The sequence below is a fragment of the Nyctibius grandis genome, chromosome 21 (assembly GCF_013368605.1).
Source record: "Nyctibius grandis isolate bNycGra1 chromosome 21, bNycGra1.pri, whole genome shotgun sequence".
NCBI lineage: Eukaryota > Metazoa > Chordata > Aves > Nyctibiiformes > Nyctibiidae > Nyctibius > Nyctibius grandis.
Window position 1 is genome coordinate 7876794 of NC_090678.1, and position 18040 is coordinate 7894833.

Sequence of the window (18040 nt, forward strand, 5' to 3'; positions counted from 1 at the left end):
TAATATCTACCATACAATTTAAAATACTATTTCTCTTCTTTATACAGAGCACTTCAGCTATTTTGATGGAAAACATGGACCTTTATATGCTAAATCCTTGCAGTACTAAAATCTGGTAGGTTACTGAGGTTTGCTTCTATGGCAGAAGTGGTTATAGTTTTCCATTGTGGTGGGACTGTATGTGTCCTGTGGGACTGACTTGACCTGAGTGTGTCTCTGCCTGAAATGTGTGTCTAAGGAACTTTGTTTGATTTAGCAGTAGACACTTGGGTATTAAGAAGTAAGTTTAAGGGGATAACTTTATTCACTTTAGTATTTGTAGGTTTTGCATAATTATAATCTTGCAGAAGAGAAAGCACTGAGTGTTCAAGTAAAGATTTTGGTTTCTTTCCCCAGCTGTAAGATAATTGCAGGACATGACTGGCATTTACCATGTACTAACTGGTACTTCAGTTGTGGTTTAAATGTTTGCTTTCCTTAGTTTCTGGTTCTGTGACTTTTTGCCTTTGAGTACAAGATCGATGAAGCTTTTGTAGCTGCAGGTGCTATCTAGAGTAACTAAGTTAGATACGCAGGTAAATGTCACTAGTGATTTTGAAGGGAGCAACAAGTGATGCCTCCTTATTGTACAGCATTTTTGTAATGTTCTCTTATACCCAGTGAAGGATACGTTAACAAGATAAAGGACTGAGGATTGTAATTGTAGAAGGAAAAGTGCTTTTTTTTTTTAATAATTCCCTTTTTGTCTTCAAGGTTCGTTATTGAGCTCTGTGAACCAGTCCAAGTAAAGCAGCTTGACATTGCAAACCATGAGTTATTCTCTTCCACTCCTAAAGACTTTCTGGTGTCTATTAGTGACAGGTATGTTGTTAAAACCTACCCTTCTGAATGAAAAATGAAGGAATTGTTAAATGGATGGCTTTGTAAAACATGATCTCTGTATGCCTGTTATTGTGCAAAGTGTAATTCATTGTGAAATTACCTGGATTTTCTTTGTGTATTTTATCAGTTACTAGCATTTTTTTTTTCCATGGAAAGGCAACTGTGAGGTCCTAGAAGACATGGTTTGAGTTCTTTCTGTACTTCCTGTATTTTCTTTTTCTTTGCCACCTTAAAAACAAAAAGGAAAAATTTGTTGCAAAGTAGCAATGAGGCAGTAGAAATTATACAGTAGCCAGGTAGTGGATGGCAGATCACAAAATGAATGTGCCTTAACAGAGTGCCACTGGGATTGTGGGCTGTCTCCTCCTTGTCATTCAGACCATTTTCACATGGCTTAAACTGTCTTCAATGCTGAACTCTGTCCAAAAAAACCCCAAACTATTTAAAAAAAAAGTACACTATTGAGGAAGGGGTAAGAATACAACTGGTTGGCCAAATGGCTGATTAAAGGGTGGTTTTATAGTGTTTTAGGCAATGTTGTTCCCCCAGTACTTTTGGGAGTGAGCAGATTATTCTGGTATGTGAAAGAGGAGAAATTTGCAGTGTATCAAAAAACCTTGCTTTCTTCTTCAGTGCTCAAAGTGTGTGGATTTGAATTTTCCACACTTGATCTGTTGCCTATTTCTAACTCTACTTTGCTCATAGTTTTTTGCTGCTTGCTTACAATAATATTTACAACCTATCACTTGTGTGTCATGTAACCTCAAATGAACACTGAAGAACTTTTTCAGTTCCAGAACCTTGACTGTAGGCTGGTTGAATTTCAGTAATTGGATCAAGTATAGGGTTTCATCCTTCAAGGGCTTGCACACTGTTTTAAGTTTGTGAAGAGGTATTGCTGAGGTTTTGTGTTGGGACTAGCCTTATCTTGCAACTCTTTTTTCTGTAAGAAAACACATTCCTGCTATCTTGCAACTGAAAAAAAAAATGTATTTTTTCTCTGAAGAGACGTTTTGAGAAATTTCAGCAAATGTCTGTAAACAGTGGTTCTTGCATTTCATTAGCTGATTCCATTGTTTATTTTCTAGGTATCCAACAAACAAATGGATTAAATTAGGTACTTTCCATGCCAGAGATGAGAGAAATGTCCAAAGCTTTCCCCTGGATGAACAGATGTATGCAAAATATGTTAAGGTAACTTAACACTGCAAAAGCATCCACGCTTCTCAGGAAAGGAAGGGTTTGCTGGGCTTACCCTGTGTAACACAGCATCCAAAGAAACATGTTAGCAAAGCATGCTTTACTATTAATTACATTAGTTTTGTTAGTGGCCCTAGTGTGATTGGCCATGTACTAACCCTTTGTCACACAATCATAAATGTATTGTCTTCCTCATAATGGTAACTGAGAGGATCTTGGGAAGCACCTGTTACCTTGTGTCCAAGTACATACGTAGTTGCTATCTGAATTAAGAAAAAGCCAGACAGTGTTCTAGTCTATTTGATTTAACCAACTGTCTCCTGAATATAAGATTAGAAGTATCAACCTATTTTGTCCCTTGTCTGTACCTGCGTTATATATCTACGCACACTCCCTGGAGCACAGATTAGAATATGCATGTTCTTGATATTTTTATGCTGTATTCTGCTATACAGTTTTAAGTGAATCCAAAAGAGTAAGCGTTTGAATTCTGGTCCTCATCAATAGACTTGAAGTGCAGTTTTGCAGTTAGTCAATCATGACTGCGACTCATGCAAATTATTTAGGCTTACTGCTACTGGAGCACTTGCCATGATCTCTCCGTCTTCAGAATAACTTGCAGCAAACTGTCTTTACTTGGGAGACTCAAAGAGAATAAAACTCCCTAAATAATGTAGTACTTGGACTGGGATAAAAGCTTTTGTGAAAATATTGGGGTGTAGTGGAAGCTTAAATGAAAATACAGAGTTTTGGGTGCTCTCCAGTGATGTGTTATCTTCCAATTATGGTGCTTTCAAAAAAAAATTTTTTTGGTTTGTGCTACTGAATTACGATTTGTGTTTTCATGAAGAAGTAGCTATAAATGATAGTTATCTAACCTCTCTAGCCAGAAACTCTGCATGAGTCACAGGATAGAGATTTCATGTATTTTTAATTCTGCTTTCTGGCTGAATTAATGCCTTAAGGTAGCTAGAATCTTGCTTGTCACTGAAGTTCCAGAGTTATGCTAGATGCTTCAGCACTTAATCCCTTGGCAAATACAGTGTTCTGCCTTGAATAATGTAGCATGGTAAAAAGTTAAAAGGATTGTTCTTGTAATATTTTTGCTTTACAGCACAAAAAGTAAGCAAGTTCTAAGTGTGCCTAGTCTATAGAAGAACATTCCAAAATTTTTTTTCAAAAAGTTTGAGATTTTTTTTGAAGTGACATAATAAACTTGTATCAAAAATAATGGAATTTTTTTGTAAAAGTGCTTTTATGGGAATAGTTATCTTGATCTCACTTGCAGGTTATTACAGTCCTTCATCGGTAGTGTCTACATAGTGGTTTAATAAATACATTCTAGACTTGCAAATTAATCTAGATAAAATAAATATCAGTGTGTAGCCCAGTTGTCACTAGAAATACACTGATGACTGAAGCTTCCAGACGTATCATAATATGCTGTATATATTTTCTTCCAGTAGCATCTCTATAAATTGAAGCATGTTATATTGAACTTGAAGCAGCAACACTACAGAGAATGCATGCTATGACGGGGTTTTTTCCTTTTAAATCACTTTCTGTAATCTGTGCTCTTTAAGGGAAAAAAATACCCTTAGTAAATTTAACACACTTTATTCTGTCTGCAATCATGCTGCCTAGAAAAATTGAGTAACTTCTTAAGTTCATTAATAAAACACTTGTTGCATGTTACCTTGTATCTGCAAGGTACAAGGACTAAATGAAATCTTGCTACCTAAGGCAGATGAAGTCAAATTGCAACTTTATCCTTCATAACTTGTCTTCTTAGTCATATATAGTACTGAATTAAAACCAACAAAACTCTGTAGTTGCCTGTGGCATGTGTTCAGCCTTTATACTGACATCTTTTTTCTTTTCTCTCGCTTCAGATGTTCATCAAGTACATAAAGGTTAGCAACCTCTTCTTTTGGAATGATGAATGCATGGGGCTTGGGGTGTTCTCTGCTGCGACTCAGCACTTTAATGCATGGCAAGAACAAATCTTTCAGAGTCTTTTCTGTATGGGCACTCTACAAATCCACTGAGTAAACAAAACTTGCAATTTCAAGAATGGATGTATATGTTAAATGAACTCTTCAGATCTGTGGGTCTTTGGAGTTGTATTTTAAGTATCTTTTATTCTTCAGGTGGAATTGATATCGCACTTTGGATCAGAACATTTTTGTCCCTTAAGTCTTATAAGGTAATATCTCAAGTGTTTTGCTTTGACTTTCTACCTCCCTGCAGTGAGGATTAGTGTATTTTAATAATAATTGGGCAACAAATTCTAGTTTTCAGTTTAAGTTATTTGGAAATACTGTGAATTGAAGTAGTGCCCTAAATTCCCTGCTGTGTAGCATGCTTCACATCTGTTTAAAGGAGGTTTGAATCTTTTGATTTGATTCTCCAGTATGTAGGGAATAGTTTATATTTGCAGGGGGAGGGTGTTAGGAAACAGGAGCATGAGCAGCCTTACAGGAGGACATGAGCATTTCAAGACTGACTAAGCAAAACAAGGAAGAAGTGGTGAACTAAAAATTAGGGCAGGTGTGGTGAGTGCTTTTGAGAAGCTGCTGTGTTGCATGGCACCCCAGGTACGTACAGTTAGTAGTGTTTGGAATATCTAGATCAGAACAACTGTGTGTGTGTAATTCAGAGAATAATCAGCCTCTGTACTGCTCCTAAAAAACCAATTATCCTGTCAAAGCTAAGTCAGGATTTGAACCTGAGAACTCTAGTGTTGTAAGCCAAACCATATTTTCAGTTGACAAGACTGCTTTAAATTGGATTGATTTGATTTGATTTTGTCAGAGCAGGTCAAAGAGAACATAGCATGCAAAGTGAGGTAGTCATGAATAGATAGTCCTAAAGTTAGTCAAAGGTGAAGCTGAAGAGAAGGTTTAAGAGGTCATGGAGAGTTTAAGACAAGGAAGTCTATGTCTGAGACAAAGTTAAAAAGGAGGAAAAGTCTCTTTGGAATTACCAGAATTAAAACCAGGATCTTGTTTTGGTGCAGCACTTGAAAGCATGTGATGGACTTTGTGGATACAAGTTTGAGAAAATAAGCATACCTGCTGCTTGACCTTGGTTGACTGAAGGCGACCATTACTTATCTAATTTATTTGCTACATATTATATAATGTTAATATTGCTTATCTAATTGGCAATTATGTCAAGTAATTACATGATTAATAGTCTAATGTTAGGTTTTTACTTTAAAACTTTGTTCATAGGGTGTTTGGTACTAGCATGGTTGAAGAGTATGAAGAAATAGCTGATTCTCAGTATCAGTCTGAACGACAAGAACTCTTTGATGAAGATTATGGTAAGCAAATGATTTCTGCATTTTTAGCCATTCGGACGTGTCTTGTGCTAGTCTGGTGACTGGTCGTTTCCTGCATATGCTAAATTATTTGACTGCTAGATTTACTGTTAGTCTTGGTGACAGTATTTCAGCATTTCTGGGCTTATCCAACAGTCCTGTTAAGTTTTAAACAATGTGTTGTAACTATTTAGATGGTTACTTTAAAATGCTAGTATTAAGTCTATATTTCACTTGGCAGGCTAGGCAGTAGTATCTTCATGTGCTGACAGTAGTAAAGGATAACTAAAATAATCAAAGCAGCTTTATTCTTAGTGTCCATAACCCATTTCCTGAGATTATTTGTATGATCAATGCTGCAAGCAATGGGGAAGGTGCTTATTTTGGCTTGCAGACTTTGTGCTTAAATAAAAAATATGGAAACACCTACCTTGACCTCTCATGAGGAGGAGGGGGGAAAACCTGATAAGAAGCTCAATGAGCTGTTTGCTGTATCTGTGTCATGAATCCTGGGGAAACTGAAGCTTGAACCCTAAATCTCTTTGGGTTTGTTGCCTTTGGATTTCTCATTGCTTGGAGCTTGATATTTCGGTATGTAATCTCTGACCTTTAACTCTATTTCTGTTGTTTTATTTTCACACTGTCAAACTGACATAGTTGAATGACATGTTAAATATTGAGATTTATTTTCTTTGCCCATGACACATTTAATTTTGATAGTCATAAGTGTTCTTCTTTATACATAGATTATCTATTGGATTACAATACAGGGGAAGAAAAATCTTCAAAAAATCTCCTTGGTTCTGCTACAAGTGAGTATGATTTATTAGAAAAACTTTTGCTGTGCTGAAACAAAATGAGCTACTTGAAAGCAGAATGACATTTTGTCATGCAACAGCTATGACTTTCTGATTTTTCTGCTGAAACAATTTATTGTAATTCCTATCTAATTGCATAGGAATAAATAGTAACAATTCGAAGTTGTGTTAGCATTCTTAAAGAGTTCTGAAAATAGAACTTTCCAGATCTGTTTTTTTGAAACTTTGCTTTCTGTACTTGAGGATCCTGAGCGCTTAAAATAATATGAATGTTATGTAGGGCTGTAAATAACCAGTGCTGAAGTGCTATAGACCCGTAATTATTCAGAACTTGGAAATCTGTGCTTAATTAAGGTGCCTTATTTATAGGAGGCAATATAAAGATATACTTTGTACAGCTTGAAAGGAATGCTGGAGAACGCTGTTTCTGAGAAGGCTTTATGTAAATATTGTAACTTCTGTGTTCTTTGTAAGAACTCTATATTTTTTTTTGAGAACTAACAGTTCTTGACTGTCTCTTATCACTTTTCCGTTGGAAAACCTCCAGATGTGGGGTTTGTTTGACTAAGAATACTTGAATATTCAGTTTTAATGGTATTCTTAACTGCTGAATTATTTAGGATAGTATCAGCTGCTGCACAACTTCTTCTAAAGAGCTCTTACACTGTACCGCTCTTCCTTCTGTCCCAGTTAGTGAAGATTTGTTACTGTAGTGTAAATTTGCACTCAAAATGAATGCTGTTTGGGCTCAGGCTTTCCTTTCATCCATGTGGATCAGAGCTGCAGAGTTCTTTGCTACTGTTTCCTGGAACGTAGTTGTCACTTAAGAACAAAAAGTTCTTAAGTACGGCTAGGAGTATTGTACAGCTTAGTGCTGTTTTCAAAGAGAAAATAGACAGTGGAAAAGGCAGTTTATCTCTAAACGTTAGCCTCTCACAGATGAGAGAAAGCAGTACATTCTTCCCAGACACTTTGTCTCTTATCTGTGACTTTCAAAGTTTCTATCCTCAGTCTGTCTTGATGAGGCTTATTCACAGGTTCTGTCTGCAAGTGCAGTATTGCAAGGATTTTCTGTTCGCTGAAAAATGCAGCAACTTTTCTGTTGTGTTTTTAGAGTACTAAAGCTATGATGAAAAGATTTGAAATACCTATTACTCGGTGCTTTTAGAAAGACAGCTGAGCACTGAAACTTTGTAGTGATCGTTATTTAGTCCTAGCTGGTAGATCTTGTTATTGAGACCTTTCATCTCTGGCAGGGTAGTCAGTGTTCCTCTTTTAAAGGAATACTGTGTGTGTGAGTGTCGTTTCTTTGTGGTGGGTTTTTAATACGTGCATGCTTGGACAAATGTGACAGACTTCCATTTTGCATTGTTTGTCCTAGACAGACTGATACATGGTGAGGAAGAGGGACCTCTGAGGAGGTGATAGTGGGCTTCTCAGACATTTGATCTCATAAGAAGTATTTTGCAGTCTTCCACTAGTCTAACCTGTGAGAGTAGCTCATTGTTCTTCCTCTTGCTGTTCTCCTAGACTGGCAGGCTTCTATATGAACTCTTAATTCTCCCTCTTTTTCTGCTTCTCCATCAATAATAAGAAACCATTCATACTTGAGGATTTACATCTTTTGCTTATCATGACTTTTCAAAGAATACAGCTCCAGATAAATATGTAATTCAGGAATGTATTTTCTGATGTGTTTAGGAGGAAAGGCAGAACCCAGGTTCTGAACGGAACTTTTCTGGAGTCTCAGAAATTTGTCATTGCTAAAATGCCTCTCTAGCTTTATGGACTTATCCATGTGACGTACAGTGCAGATGTATGTTGGTGGGTGGGGGAGAAATGGGCACAATTGGGCCAACTTTCGTGTGTTTACAGTAGGGTGCTTTTTGCCTCATCTTCTCAGGAAGCCTGGTGATGATATTTGTTTTCAATATCAAGACCAAAGAGTTAGCTGTATCTGATACATGTGCCGATGTAGAGCAGACCCTCTTTGCATTTACTTCTGTGAATTTTGAGGAGAAAAAACTGTTCTACTTAGCTTTTTTTTGTTAAGGATCTGTTAAACCGGATCTGGGGGTATTTGTTATGGTTTTCTTCCAGTTGCCTTGACTGATCTAGATTAGATTCAAGTAATATATTGTAAAGTGTAGATTTTCTTCTTCAAATCTTAAAATATTTAGAATCGTTATGTTGCAGCAGTATCGGAGCCGAAAGTAAGATTTAGGATTAAGGAGGGAGGTGTGATGCAAAATGACAAAGAGTCCAGCTTCATTTGAATGATCTTCAGTTTTCTGTGTCTGTCCTGCTGTGGACATCCTGTGTTCAAAGGCAGAGTTCTGTCTTGCTCATTTAGCAAGTGACATTTCTTGACTCACTTTAGTGTTGTTATGACAAATGATCCAACCTGTCTTTGTTAGAGCTCCTCTGAGTGTTCAAGCTCTACATTTCTGGCTTGGGACCTTCCTCAGTGGTTCACATGCTCAGATTGTCAGAAAATTCCATGCTTAAATATTCTTCTGTTTGTCTTACTGTTCCTTGGTTTCAGTGGACTATTGATCAGCGAGTACTTCTCACTGGTGTTAGAAGGTATAGCTGGTAAAGGCTAGATGGGTTTTCAAGTATAGGTTTCTAGCTTATAAACTTATCCTTTAAAAGCAACAGATGGATCCAGTGTGATAGAATGACCAGATTTTTATGTCCTTATGCTGTCATTTGTTTCATGGAAGTGTTACACAATAGCAGATTGCTCAGTGGTCCTAATCTTTGGGCCCTCTGAATATGTCTTTTTTGATTAGTTGGTTTTTCTTTTAGATGCTATCCTAAGTATGGTGAATATTGCTGCTAATATGCTCGGAGCCAAAACTGGAGAGTCGTCTGAAGCTGAAGGTATTTTTCTTTTTTTTCAATGAAAAGCATTCTGGAAAGGTTTAATTTCTTTTTGTTGTTTTGTTTAATTTTTTGTGAGGAGTTGGATGATCTGTGCTTAAATGACTTTTTTCACCTTTTATGGCATACTGATTAGTGCCATAGAATTCTTAACCTACTGACTGAAACATGGAACAAAGGTGCTAAATTTGCTGAGAAGGGAACTGATACAAAGATAACATATATGTTTGTTCAGCTATATTTGGAGATCTTTACTCTTTGTATTACCCAGCTTCAGTTGTAGAGTCTTAGCTTGCTGCTTCTTCCTTGAAATATTTTGAAACTGTCCACAACATCATGTACATAAACTGTCAGTAGCACTTTCATTCAAGTAAGTTTGAATGACACCTGCATTTCATTTTGTAGTGCAGTTAATAATCTAAAAAAAAAATAAACCTAACCCCAAAATTCATTGAAAACAAACACTATTCTTGAATTTTTATGTTTGCATTTTCCTCCTTCCTGCAGCGGGGAACAAAAGTGTGTCTGAAAATGTCACTGCCACCCCTGCAACTTCAACTGCTGCACCAAGACTGCCTGAACCTACTCCTGTTCCTTCACCAGAGTAAGTGATTGGTGTTGGGTTTTTTTCAGTATGTTGCTAGCAGAGACTAACATGCACCAGTCTGGGATCTTTGGTAGTAGAGTGCTTAGATATGGCACACTCCCTTAAACAAGTAAAAAGGTAGGTATTTGGTGAAATCTGTAGTATGGTAATGTACTAACCGGGGAGTTGTTGCTTTAGTTACTGTTTATAGCTATTCCATTATGTTATGGTTTGTTTTAACACTTGACTAAATGTCGAAATGCATCACTAACTTTCTCAATTGCTTGTATTACTTGTTGAGAAGAAGCAGGAGGAGTGGTTTGCTCTTGGCTGTTGCAGATTTCTTATGTGGAAACTGGCTTAATAGTCTTCCAGGTTTTGCAGGTTGTCTCCTGCAAGGGAGACTAATTAAGAATGTAAGTTGTATTGCTGACACTTCAGTTAAATTGTATTAACAAAAGTTCTTGTTTAGAAGCTTACATTTTTTTGCTAGGCTTTCCTTGTTGAAAAAGTGTATGCAAAGATACGGAATTAGGTTGGGAGGAGGAGTTGTATATAGATATTCTGTGGGGGTTTTTTTCCACTTGATTACAATTGTTTAGAATTGATTTGGCTACTTAGAGCTGAGACTCGAACTCTTAAAAGTTAAGACATGACTTGTGCTGTATTTAGTGGTTTTATGGTTTCCTAGCACTCTGATTGTTGAGAGACTGAGGAAGGTCAGTGAGAAGGTTGTGATTCTTGCATTTGAAGCTTGCATCAGCAGAGTAAGGTGCTTGCTATGTAAGATCTTAGTGATATTTGAACCAGTGACTTTTTTCAGGGGTGAGGGAAAGGGCAATATCTGATTGAGGTGGCTTGCTGTTTCAGAAGCAAGGGTTGAAGTAATTTGTTTGCAAATTGGGATTGAAAAACACCAGAGAAAATACTAGCTTACAGAATTTCTGACTGTATCCAAACTGGCCTTTGCTCACTGGAATAAGCTTTGCTAATTTTCTAAAAGCTCCTAGTTTTGCAGTCTTCCAGAGCAGGCTTGTAAAACTGTTGAAGTAACATCCCGTCTTTAACTCTTTCGTTGTAGACTTGTTACTACAGATATTCCACAGATAGATAAAGAGCAATTAACTGTGGATTTGACAAAAGAAAGTCCTATTGTTCAGCTAGTACAAGAGTATGAAGAAGATACAAGCCAGTCAACAGTAACCTTGCTGCCCAGTGATGATCAGGAAGAAGAAGCATCAGCATGGTTTGAACTTGAGACAGAACAGTACTGCTATGACATGGCAACAGTGTGTTGTATTTCCACCTTTTCAGAATATCTGTTTAAATGGTGTTCAGTTGCAGTAGCCATGCATCGGCAGCGTAGTAAAACTGAAGGTAAACAAGGGCAAGATTACTCTGCTGATGTTCAGCAGCCACAGACGGTTCTGACTGAATCTATGCATACGTCAATAGATGAGTCTCTGCCTGAGCAATTAGACAGCAAAGTTGAGAGACCATCTGCATCTGCTGTTGCCGTTGACTTCAGCAGTATGGTCCATGAGGAAATCAATAACGAGACCACGGATTCAATTGAACTGGAACCAAGCCATCCTCAAACTGTCTCTCAGTCCCTCCTCTTAGAAGTTACTTCTGAAGTGAAGCCATTGCCAACAACAGATATGGCGTTGGAGCCTGCAAAAGAAGACATAGGCCAGGTAGCACCAAGGGTGACTCCTCAGATGGATATAGCTGAGATCAGTGCAGAAACAGAAAAGGCTGAGAGTTCTGTTGCAGAAGAAAACCCTGTAGCTTCTGAGACCAGTGTGGCCACTGAGGTAAAGGAGACGAGCACACGAGAGAGTATTGCTACTCCAGTGACTTCAAAGCCCACAGAGACTGTTCTGCAGCCTGAACATACAGTGGGCATATTACCCAGTGATGCTGGGGAAGGAAAGGAGAGCACTGCAGAAGTGCAGAAACCTGTTTTGCCTCCTGTTGAGTCTTCTGTATCTGTCGAAACAAAGGAGGATGATCAGGCAACTGAAGAAGCTTTAATGGCGATTCCGGTCTCTGGGGGACCGCAGAGAACAGCTACAGACTTCTATGCTGAATTGCAGAATTCAACAGATCTGGGCTATGCTAACGGAAATCTTGTTCATGGATCTAATCAAAAGGAGTCCGTCTTCATGCGCCTTAATAATCGCATAAAAGCCCTAGAAGTAAACATGTCTCTCAGCAGCCGTTATTTAGAAGAACTTAGTCAGAGGTAAGTCTGAGGAAAACTGGTAAGAGTCCACCATATGTAAACATGATTCTAGCCAACTATGCAAACATGCACACACGTACAGAAAGTAGTATAGTGGAAGCGGAGTATAACATCAATCATGGCATAAAGCTTTATGGAAAACTTTATGGAGAGAAGTACTTAATCTTAAGTAGCTTCAGGAGACCTAGATGGCTGCAGGAGGCACGGTTCCCTTTCTGTATTTAAGATACAATCGCATTTATTTTGTTTTAAGGAGTATTGCTGTGGGTTTTCTAAAAGGATAAAGTGTTGCCAGGATGTAAGCACTAATCCTGTCCATAATCCTTTCAACAAAAGGGCACATCCTCCTGTTGCTGTTAAACTGCATGACACAGACCTACAATGCCTTCTTTACTGAATTGATTGTTTCCACTTAAACTGCTGTGTTATCTGTAATAACTCTTGTTGAAGGAGGGAGCATGGAGAGGGAATCAAGAACTTTCTGTGAGGAATGTGTGTATATTAGTGTTTATCTGTGGTGCTCCTTAGCTATAGGAGAATCAGGAAATGTACCCATTTCAGAATTGGTTCCAAGGAGGGGGCTCATCGTGATATTTACTGTTGTGTTGTCTATCTTGGCAGTCAGTGTTTGTAGAGAATTCTCCATAGTGAATTCCAGTAAATTGGCACTAAGCTCTAAGGTGTTGAAATAGATTTGACTTTAACCTTGGAAAAAACCCATAAAAAAAGAGACACATCTCTGTTTTATGTGTGGAACTTAGAAGGAAATACCACTCGATATTTGAATAAAACTTCTTTGGACAAAGATAAGTTTTCTGCTGGCATAGTCCTATTTTCTGAAGACAAGTCTGGTGCTGAGGAGTTTTATGAACTAGCATTGCAGACGTTTATGGTCTTTGTTTTAGGTACCGAAAGCAAATGGAAGAAATGCAGAAGGCTTTCAATAAAACAATAATAAAACTTCAGAACACCTCAAGAATAGCAGAAGAGCAGGTATGGTTTGTTGGAATACTTAAGCGTTTTCCTGATTAGGGAAGTTTACTTTTAAGGAGGTGCAGAAATTCTTTTTCAGTTGAAGATTTTTATTAGCTGCATATCTGTCTTTTAAAAGCATCCATTCTATGCTTCCCAATTCTTTTTGCCTGTAATTAAATTTTAGATATGTTCCCAGTTGTTTCAAAATGAAGCCATTTGCAGGTGTTTCCTGATTTTTTTGTATTTGAAGAAAAAATTAGTTGTCAGCTGGTAATGGCTAAAGCTCTTGAATGTCTTTGTCAATGAAAAACTTATCTAGGTCATTTCCAACCCTTGTTTCTTGGTTGTAGATGCACTCAAAACCATTTTTTTAACTTTGTTTGTTTTTCCTCTCTGATTTAAAGTGTAGCTAGACAGTTGCCCTGATGCAGCTGAAGAGGCCAAGCCTTTAGAAAGGGAGAGGGGTACAGTAGTGGCTTATGCCAAATTTGCATTTGAACGTGTAGTGCATGCAACCAAAGCTTTAGTTCATTCTTCAAGATGTGATTTAAGGAAGTGGGAGCTGAAGGAAGTTTTCCCTGCTCTGCCATCCTAGCTTTCCTGAGCAGCTGTGAAATATAGCACTAACTGCAGTGCTGAATAATCACTAAAGCAACTGTGCATGTGTCTTAACAAGCTTAATCCCAAACTATCTGAAAATTTCTGAAGGGCAGTCCCAGGCCCATAGTGTGATCATCCATCAACAGTGAAGAAAATCGCAACTTCCCTGAGATCATAGGCGTGCTCTTTTCTGCTTTTTTTTGAATCGTATCAAATGCTGGTCAGTCTGAGGTGCTCCTCTTGGTTAACCTCCCCAATATTCTGCTCACCTTTCTTAATTTCTTATTGAATTAAGAATCCTGTTAGGGCTCTTTGCAGGAAGGAGATGACAGCTGCGAAGTTCTTGTTCCTGGCTGGCTTGAGCTCCTGTCATTAAGTGGCTGGCTCCCTGATCCTAGAGCAGAAGCTATGCGTCAGCCCTTAGACTTCAGCTCTGCCTGGTCATCTGCATGTGTATTTTGTAACATGACAGTACTCAACTTCCTGATAGTCATTCCATGGAGCTAGCTACATAACCTGCCTTTAATGAAGACAGCAGTAGTCGCTGTAATGAAATGCACTTGGCATAATGTTACAAAACATTTGATTAAGTAAAAATATTGATGTTTTTAAGTGTGTATATGACTAATGCTGCTTAAGCAGTTTCAAATGTTAGATGACAGTTGTGTTGAAAACAATGCTGAATAGGTCACGTGGCTACAAAATGCCTGGCTGTGTCAGATAGCACTCTGACTCGGTACATGTTAGAGTATATGGTAGTGGGAACCTGACAACTAAATAGCATGGCCATGACTGTCTTTAATACAGGATCAGCGGCAAACAGAAGCAATCCAGCTGTTACAAGCGCAGCTCACCAACATGATGCAGTTAGTTTCCAATCTGTCAACAACTGTGGCGGAATTAAAACGTGAGGTAATTATAGTTCGGCAATATGGCATGAGAACTCAAAGGAAATGGATGCATAAACGTATCTGAATTTGAAGAGGCCTGGAGTCTTTAAATGCAGTTTTTCATTTGAGAAGTTGTCTGTAGTGTTGCTTTCAGCATACTTTAGCAGCTGGCCAAGGGAGGGGAGGAAATTTTGAGTAGCTTGGGCTGTCTTGTGCACAGCAAGATTGGTAATAATTTCTACTACAGTCCTACGATTATAGTCTGAACTAACGATAAAGATAAAACTTAGCTGGAATAACTTAATATCTCAGCCTTCTTGTAGTTCACTGATATTGATATTGTTCTGTGAAATGACTCTTAATGGAATTAGAAGACTAACCACTGACTCTGATATGGCAATAATGGGATTTGTTGCACATATAGAATGTTTGATGTGTGTCAGAGGGAATGGTAAAGCTCATGCTTCAAGGACTTTTCTGGCACTTGCTGCATTATATAACCAGTTGTATTGCATGGCTTTGCTACACAACTTCAGTACAATGGGATGCTTTGCAGTGTCCAGCACTTAAATTGCCCACTTAAATATTAACAGGCTTTTGCCGTAGGAGGTTTAGTGTGCAAGAGCGTACTGGCCACTGTTAGAGCTGGGCTGTAATAGCAGACGACTATGTGGAGGGTTGCACTCTTAGCTACTGAATGGGTGGCTCACATGGCTAAGACACCCTTCTCCTTTCCTCTCTGGCTGTTGTGATATTTTGAGATTAGGGGAACTTTGCAATAATATTAGGAACATGTTCTCTCAAATGTTTACCTTCCCCAGCCTGGGATTTCAAGCAGTACTGTAAACATGACCCTTTTTTTTATTATTTTTTTTTTGTGCATGTTGCCAAAGACATCTCTTGAGCTGTATTCTAACACTTAGTGAGACTGCCTGGCTGGCTAAGCTCCTGGTTCAAACCACAGCACTGATGAACAGGGTTTGACAGTGCTGATTGTAAGAGTGTGTTAGATGAGTATCCTGGAACTTGAACACATGACTTTCCCTGAACTCAGCTCTGGTCACCCGCGTCTATTAGTACGAGATGTTTGCTCGTTACAAAACGGGAAGTTGTGTTCCTTGTCTTTTGTGAAGTCTTTGTATGACTTCTAAGATCTCTTAGTGTGTTTAAGATAGGTTTTTATAGGAAAGCAACTGTGCAGTTCAGTTTTTTTAAACATTATCTGCAAAATACCCTTGGATTTCAGCTTCCTTATAATTCTAGTAAGCTTCATCTGTCAGTGTTCAGAAATGAACATACTCAAAAATAAATTCTTCTGCTAGGTTGTGAAATGGAAAGAGTATTCAGAAAGATGAAACCCATTGAATCAAGTGAATATAATGGTATTTATTCTGTGAAGTACTGCAATATCAGCTGATGGAAAGCATCACATAAAATTGAGATAGTATTACATCCATGTCAACTGTAAAACAGAGAAGTTAGTTTCTTAGTACATTTTCCTATGGAAAGTATATTACTTTCAGATAGGTTTGAATGCTCTTTGCCAGGGGTGGCTGCTGCTTTAAGTTATGGTAGTACCATAGTTGGTGAAATCTTGTCCTCTGTTACCAGTTAGTCGTTTTCAGCCTTCAGTCCTTGAATGCTGCACAGCCAATAGACTACATCAAACCTCTGGAAAAAATACTTCAATTTGAACAAGAGTTTAGTGAAATTGAAGGAAAGTGACTTGAGAACATATCAGTTGTGTTCTTTCAAAGATGTTTAAAACACGAGAATAGTACCATTAAATTATTTTTTGTCTTTAACAACTGTATCAAATTCTTCCAGGTTTCTGATCGGCAGACCTACCTTGTCATTTCTCTGGTTCTCTGTGCCATTCTGGGCTTGGCGCTTTGTGTGCAGCGGTGCAGAAGCACTTCTCAGTTCTGTGAAGATTACCTCTCAGAAATTCCCAAAAGTAATCACTACCCTAGCCCAAAAAGGTAATGTGTTTATATCTGAAACTTAACTGTTCTTGCAGCTTTTATTGATATTTCCTGAACCCACTGGGACTGGCACCTCTGCTTTAGTTCTGAGTCTTCTTTACACGAACTCAGCGTTGACAGCAGAGAGCCATAACTGTCTGTAGTAATGCTCTCCTAGGAGCATTTTGGGGCTACTACACTTAACATGCCTTGGTAGCTTGTTGCAAATACAGTACTGTGTCTTTTGCCAGGCTTTCTTGGGCACCTCAGCCAATAATTCTGTCCTTCTGCCAAAGGTGTTTCTTAATGAAAAATGCGTATGACAAAGTCCTGAGAAAAAAATGCTTAAAAAAGCTCTGTGGATTTTGTTTCCTAGGTGTTTTTCCTCCTATGATGATATGAATTTGAAAAGAAGAACTTCTCTTCCACTGGTCAGATCACAGTCTTTTCAGCTAGCTGGTAAAGAAGGTATTATTCACATACTGTACATCAAGTCTCTGGTGTTACTCTTAGTGCTATACAATGTGTTTGTTACTGCAAGTGTGTGAAAATGGAACAGCAGGTTAATGTCCGAGTATGCTGGATTATAGTAGTTCACATATACATTCTGTAGTTCAAGGTGGTTCACAAACCAGTTACCAGACACTCACAGAACTGTGCTAAATTACGCTAAAACATTACGTGTTGTCTTTGCTATCAGTTATACTCTACAGATGTTTTCTTGGGGTTAGTAGCAATCCATGCAGACATTCGGGTCTACAAAGCTTGCAGATAGTGGCATTTTTTTTTTTAATGCCGAATGTGGGAAGTGTGAAGTCCTGATAGCCTGTCTCTGAAACTTGGCAGATACTTAGGATCCAAATTTATCAACTGTAGTAAGAAAATTTAGACTATTTATCTTGGCTTGGGTATGGGGAATGATCTGGTCTTTTCAATATTCATGTCACACTCGGGACAACTGAATTTTGATTTCTTAGGCCATCATCATCATGCAAAACCAAAAGTGTTGCAGACTATAGTAACTGCCAAGTATGCAGCTGACACTGCTTTTCTGGGTGCAGCAAACTTGATCCATGGGTTTTTGTACTATGAATAAACCTGCATGAAAACTCATGGATTGCATTGGGAACATGTTGCAATAGAGACGAGCTAAAGCGTAGACTATTTTTCTGCAAAACCATGTGTTTTCTGAATTCTCTGCTGCTTTGGCTTGGAAGCATGATTTACAAAGCCCTGATGGAACGATGCCAGACTGGTCTTGTGTCAGTCTGAACATCTGTGTACTTGATAGGTACACGTGCTTCTAGTATCTGTCCTGTCGTGGGTAGGCTGCATGTTAAACACCATCCTATTGGTAAGAGTTTGTTTTCACAGCAGCTAATTTTTGCTGACTGTTGTTCCTTTTAGCCAAAGGCTGTTCTCTGCACCTCTCCTATCGCCTAATCTAGCAGGAGGTCAAGTGTGTATCACTGACAGCTGCCATGGCAGCACAGATGGATTCCGCAGTGTCTATCTCACTTTGGGTGTTCATGTGTTATACCTCCGTTAACTTATAACGGGAGCAAAAATGTGTGTGATAAGAGGAATATTTTGTCATGCTGTTATTTATTTAGAATTGCGTTGTTCTAGAGCTGGCAGTGTCAGGACTGCTAAACTTACGTACCCT

General features: G+C 38.3%; 1 protein-coding gene across 4 annotated transcripts in view; it reads left to right on the plus strand.

Moving 5' to 3' along the window:
- Positions 1–18040, plus strand: part of SUCO (SUN domain containing ossification factor) — a 43275-nt gene that overhangs the window by 23054 nt on the left and 2181 nt on the right. The window contains exons 9-22 of one of the 4 annotated variants that reach the window (XM_068417000.1): positions 48–115; positions 754–861; positions 1971–2076; positions 3975–3995; positions 4233–4288; positions 5319–5410; positions 6154–6219; positions 9037–9111; positions 9619–9715; positions 10779–11945; positions 12851–12938; positions 14328–14432; positions 16238–16392; positions 16751–16842. In XM_068417000.1, the coding sequence (XP_068273101.1) occupies positions 48–115; positions 754–861; positions 1971–2076; positions 3975–3995; positions 4233–4288; positions 5319–5410; positions 6154–6219; positions 9037–9111; positions 9619–9715; positions 10779–11945; positions 12851–12938; positions 14328–14432; positions 16238–16392; positions 16751–16842 (2296 nt within the window). Of the gene's footprint in view, positions 1–47; positions 116–753; positions 862–1417; positions 1460–1970; positions 2077–3974; positions 3996–4232; positions 4289–5318; positions 5411–6153; positions 6220–9036; positions 9112–9618; positions 9716–10778; positions 11946–12850; positions 12939–14327; positions 14433–16237; positions 16393–16750; positions 16843–18040 lie in introns of those variants that run through there. The other 3 variants (XM_068417002.1, XM_068417001.1, XM_068417003.1) reach the window with 3 other exon arrangements.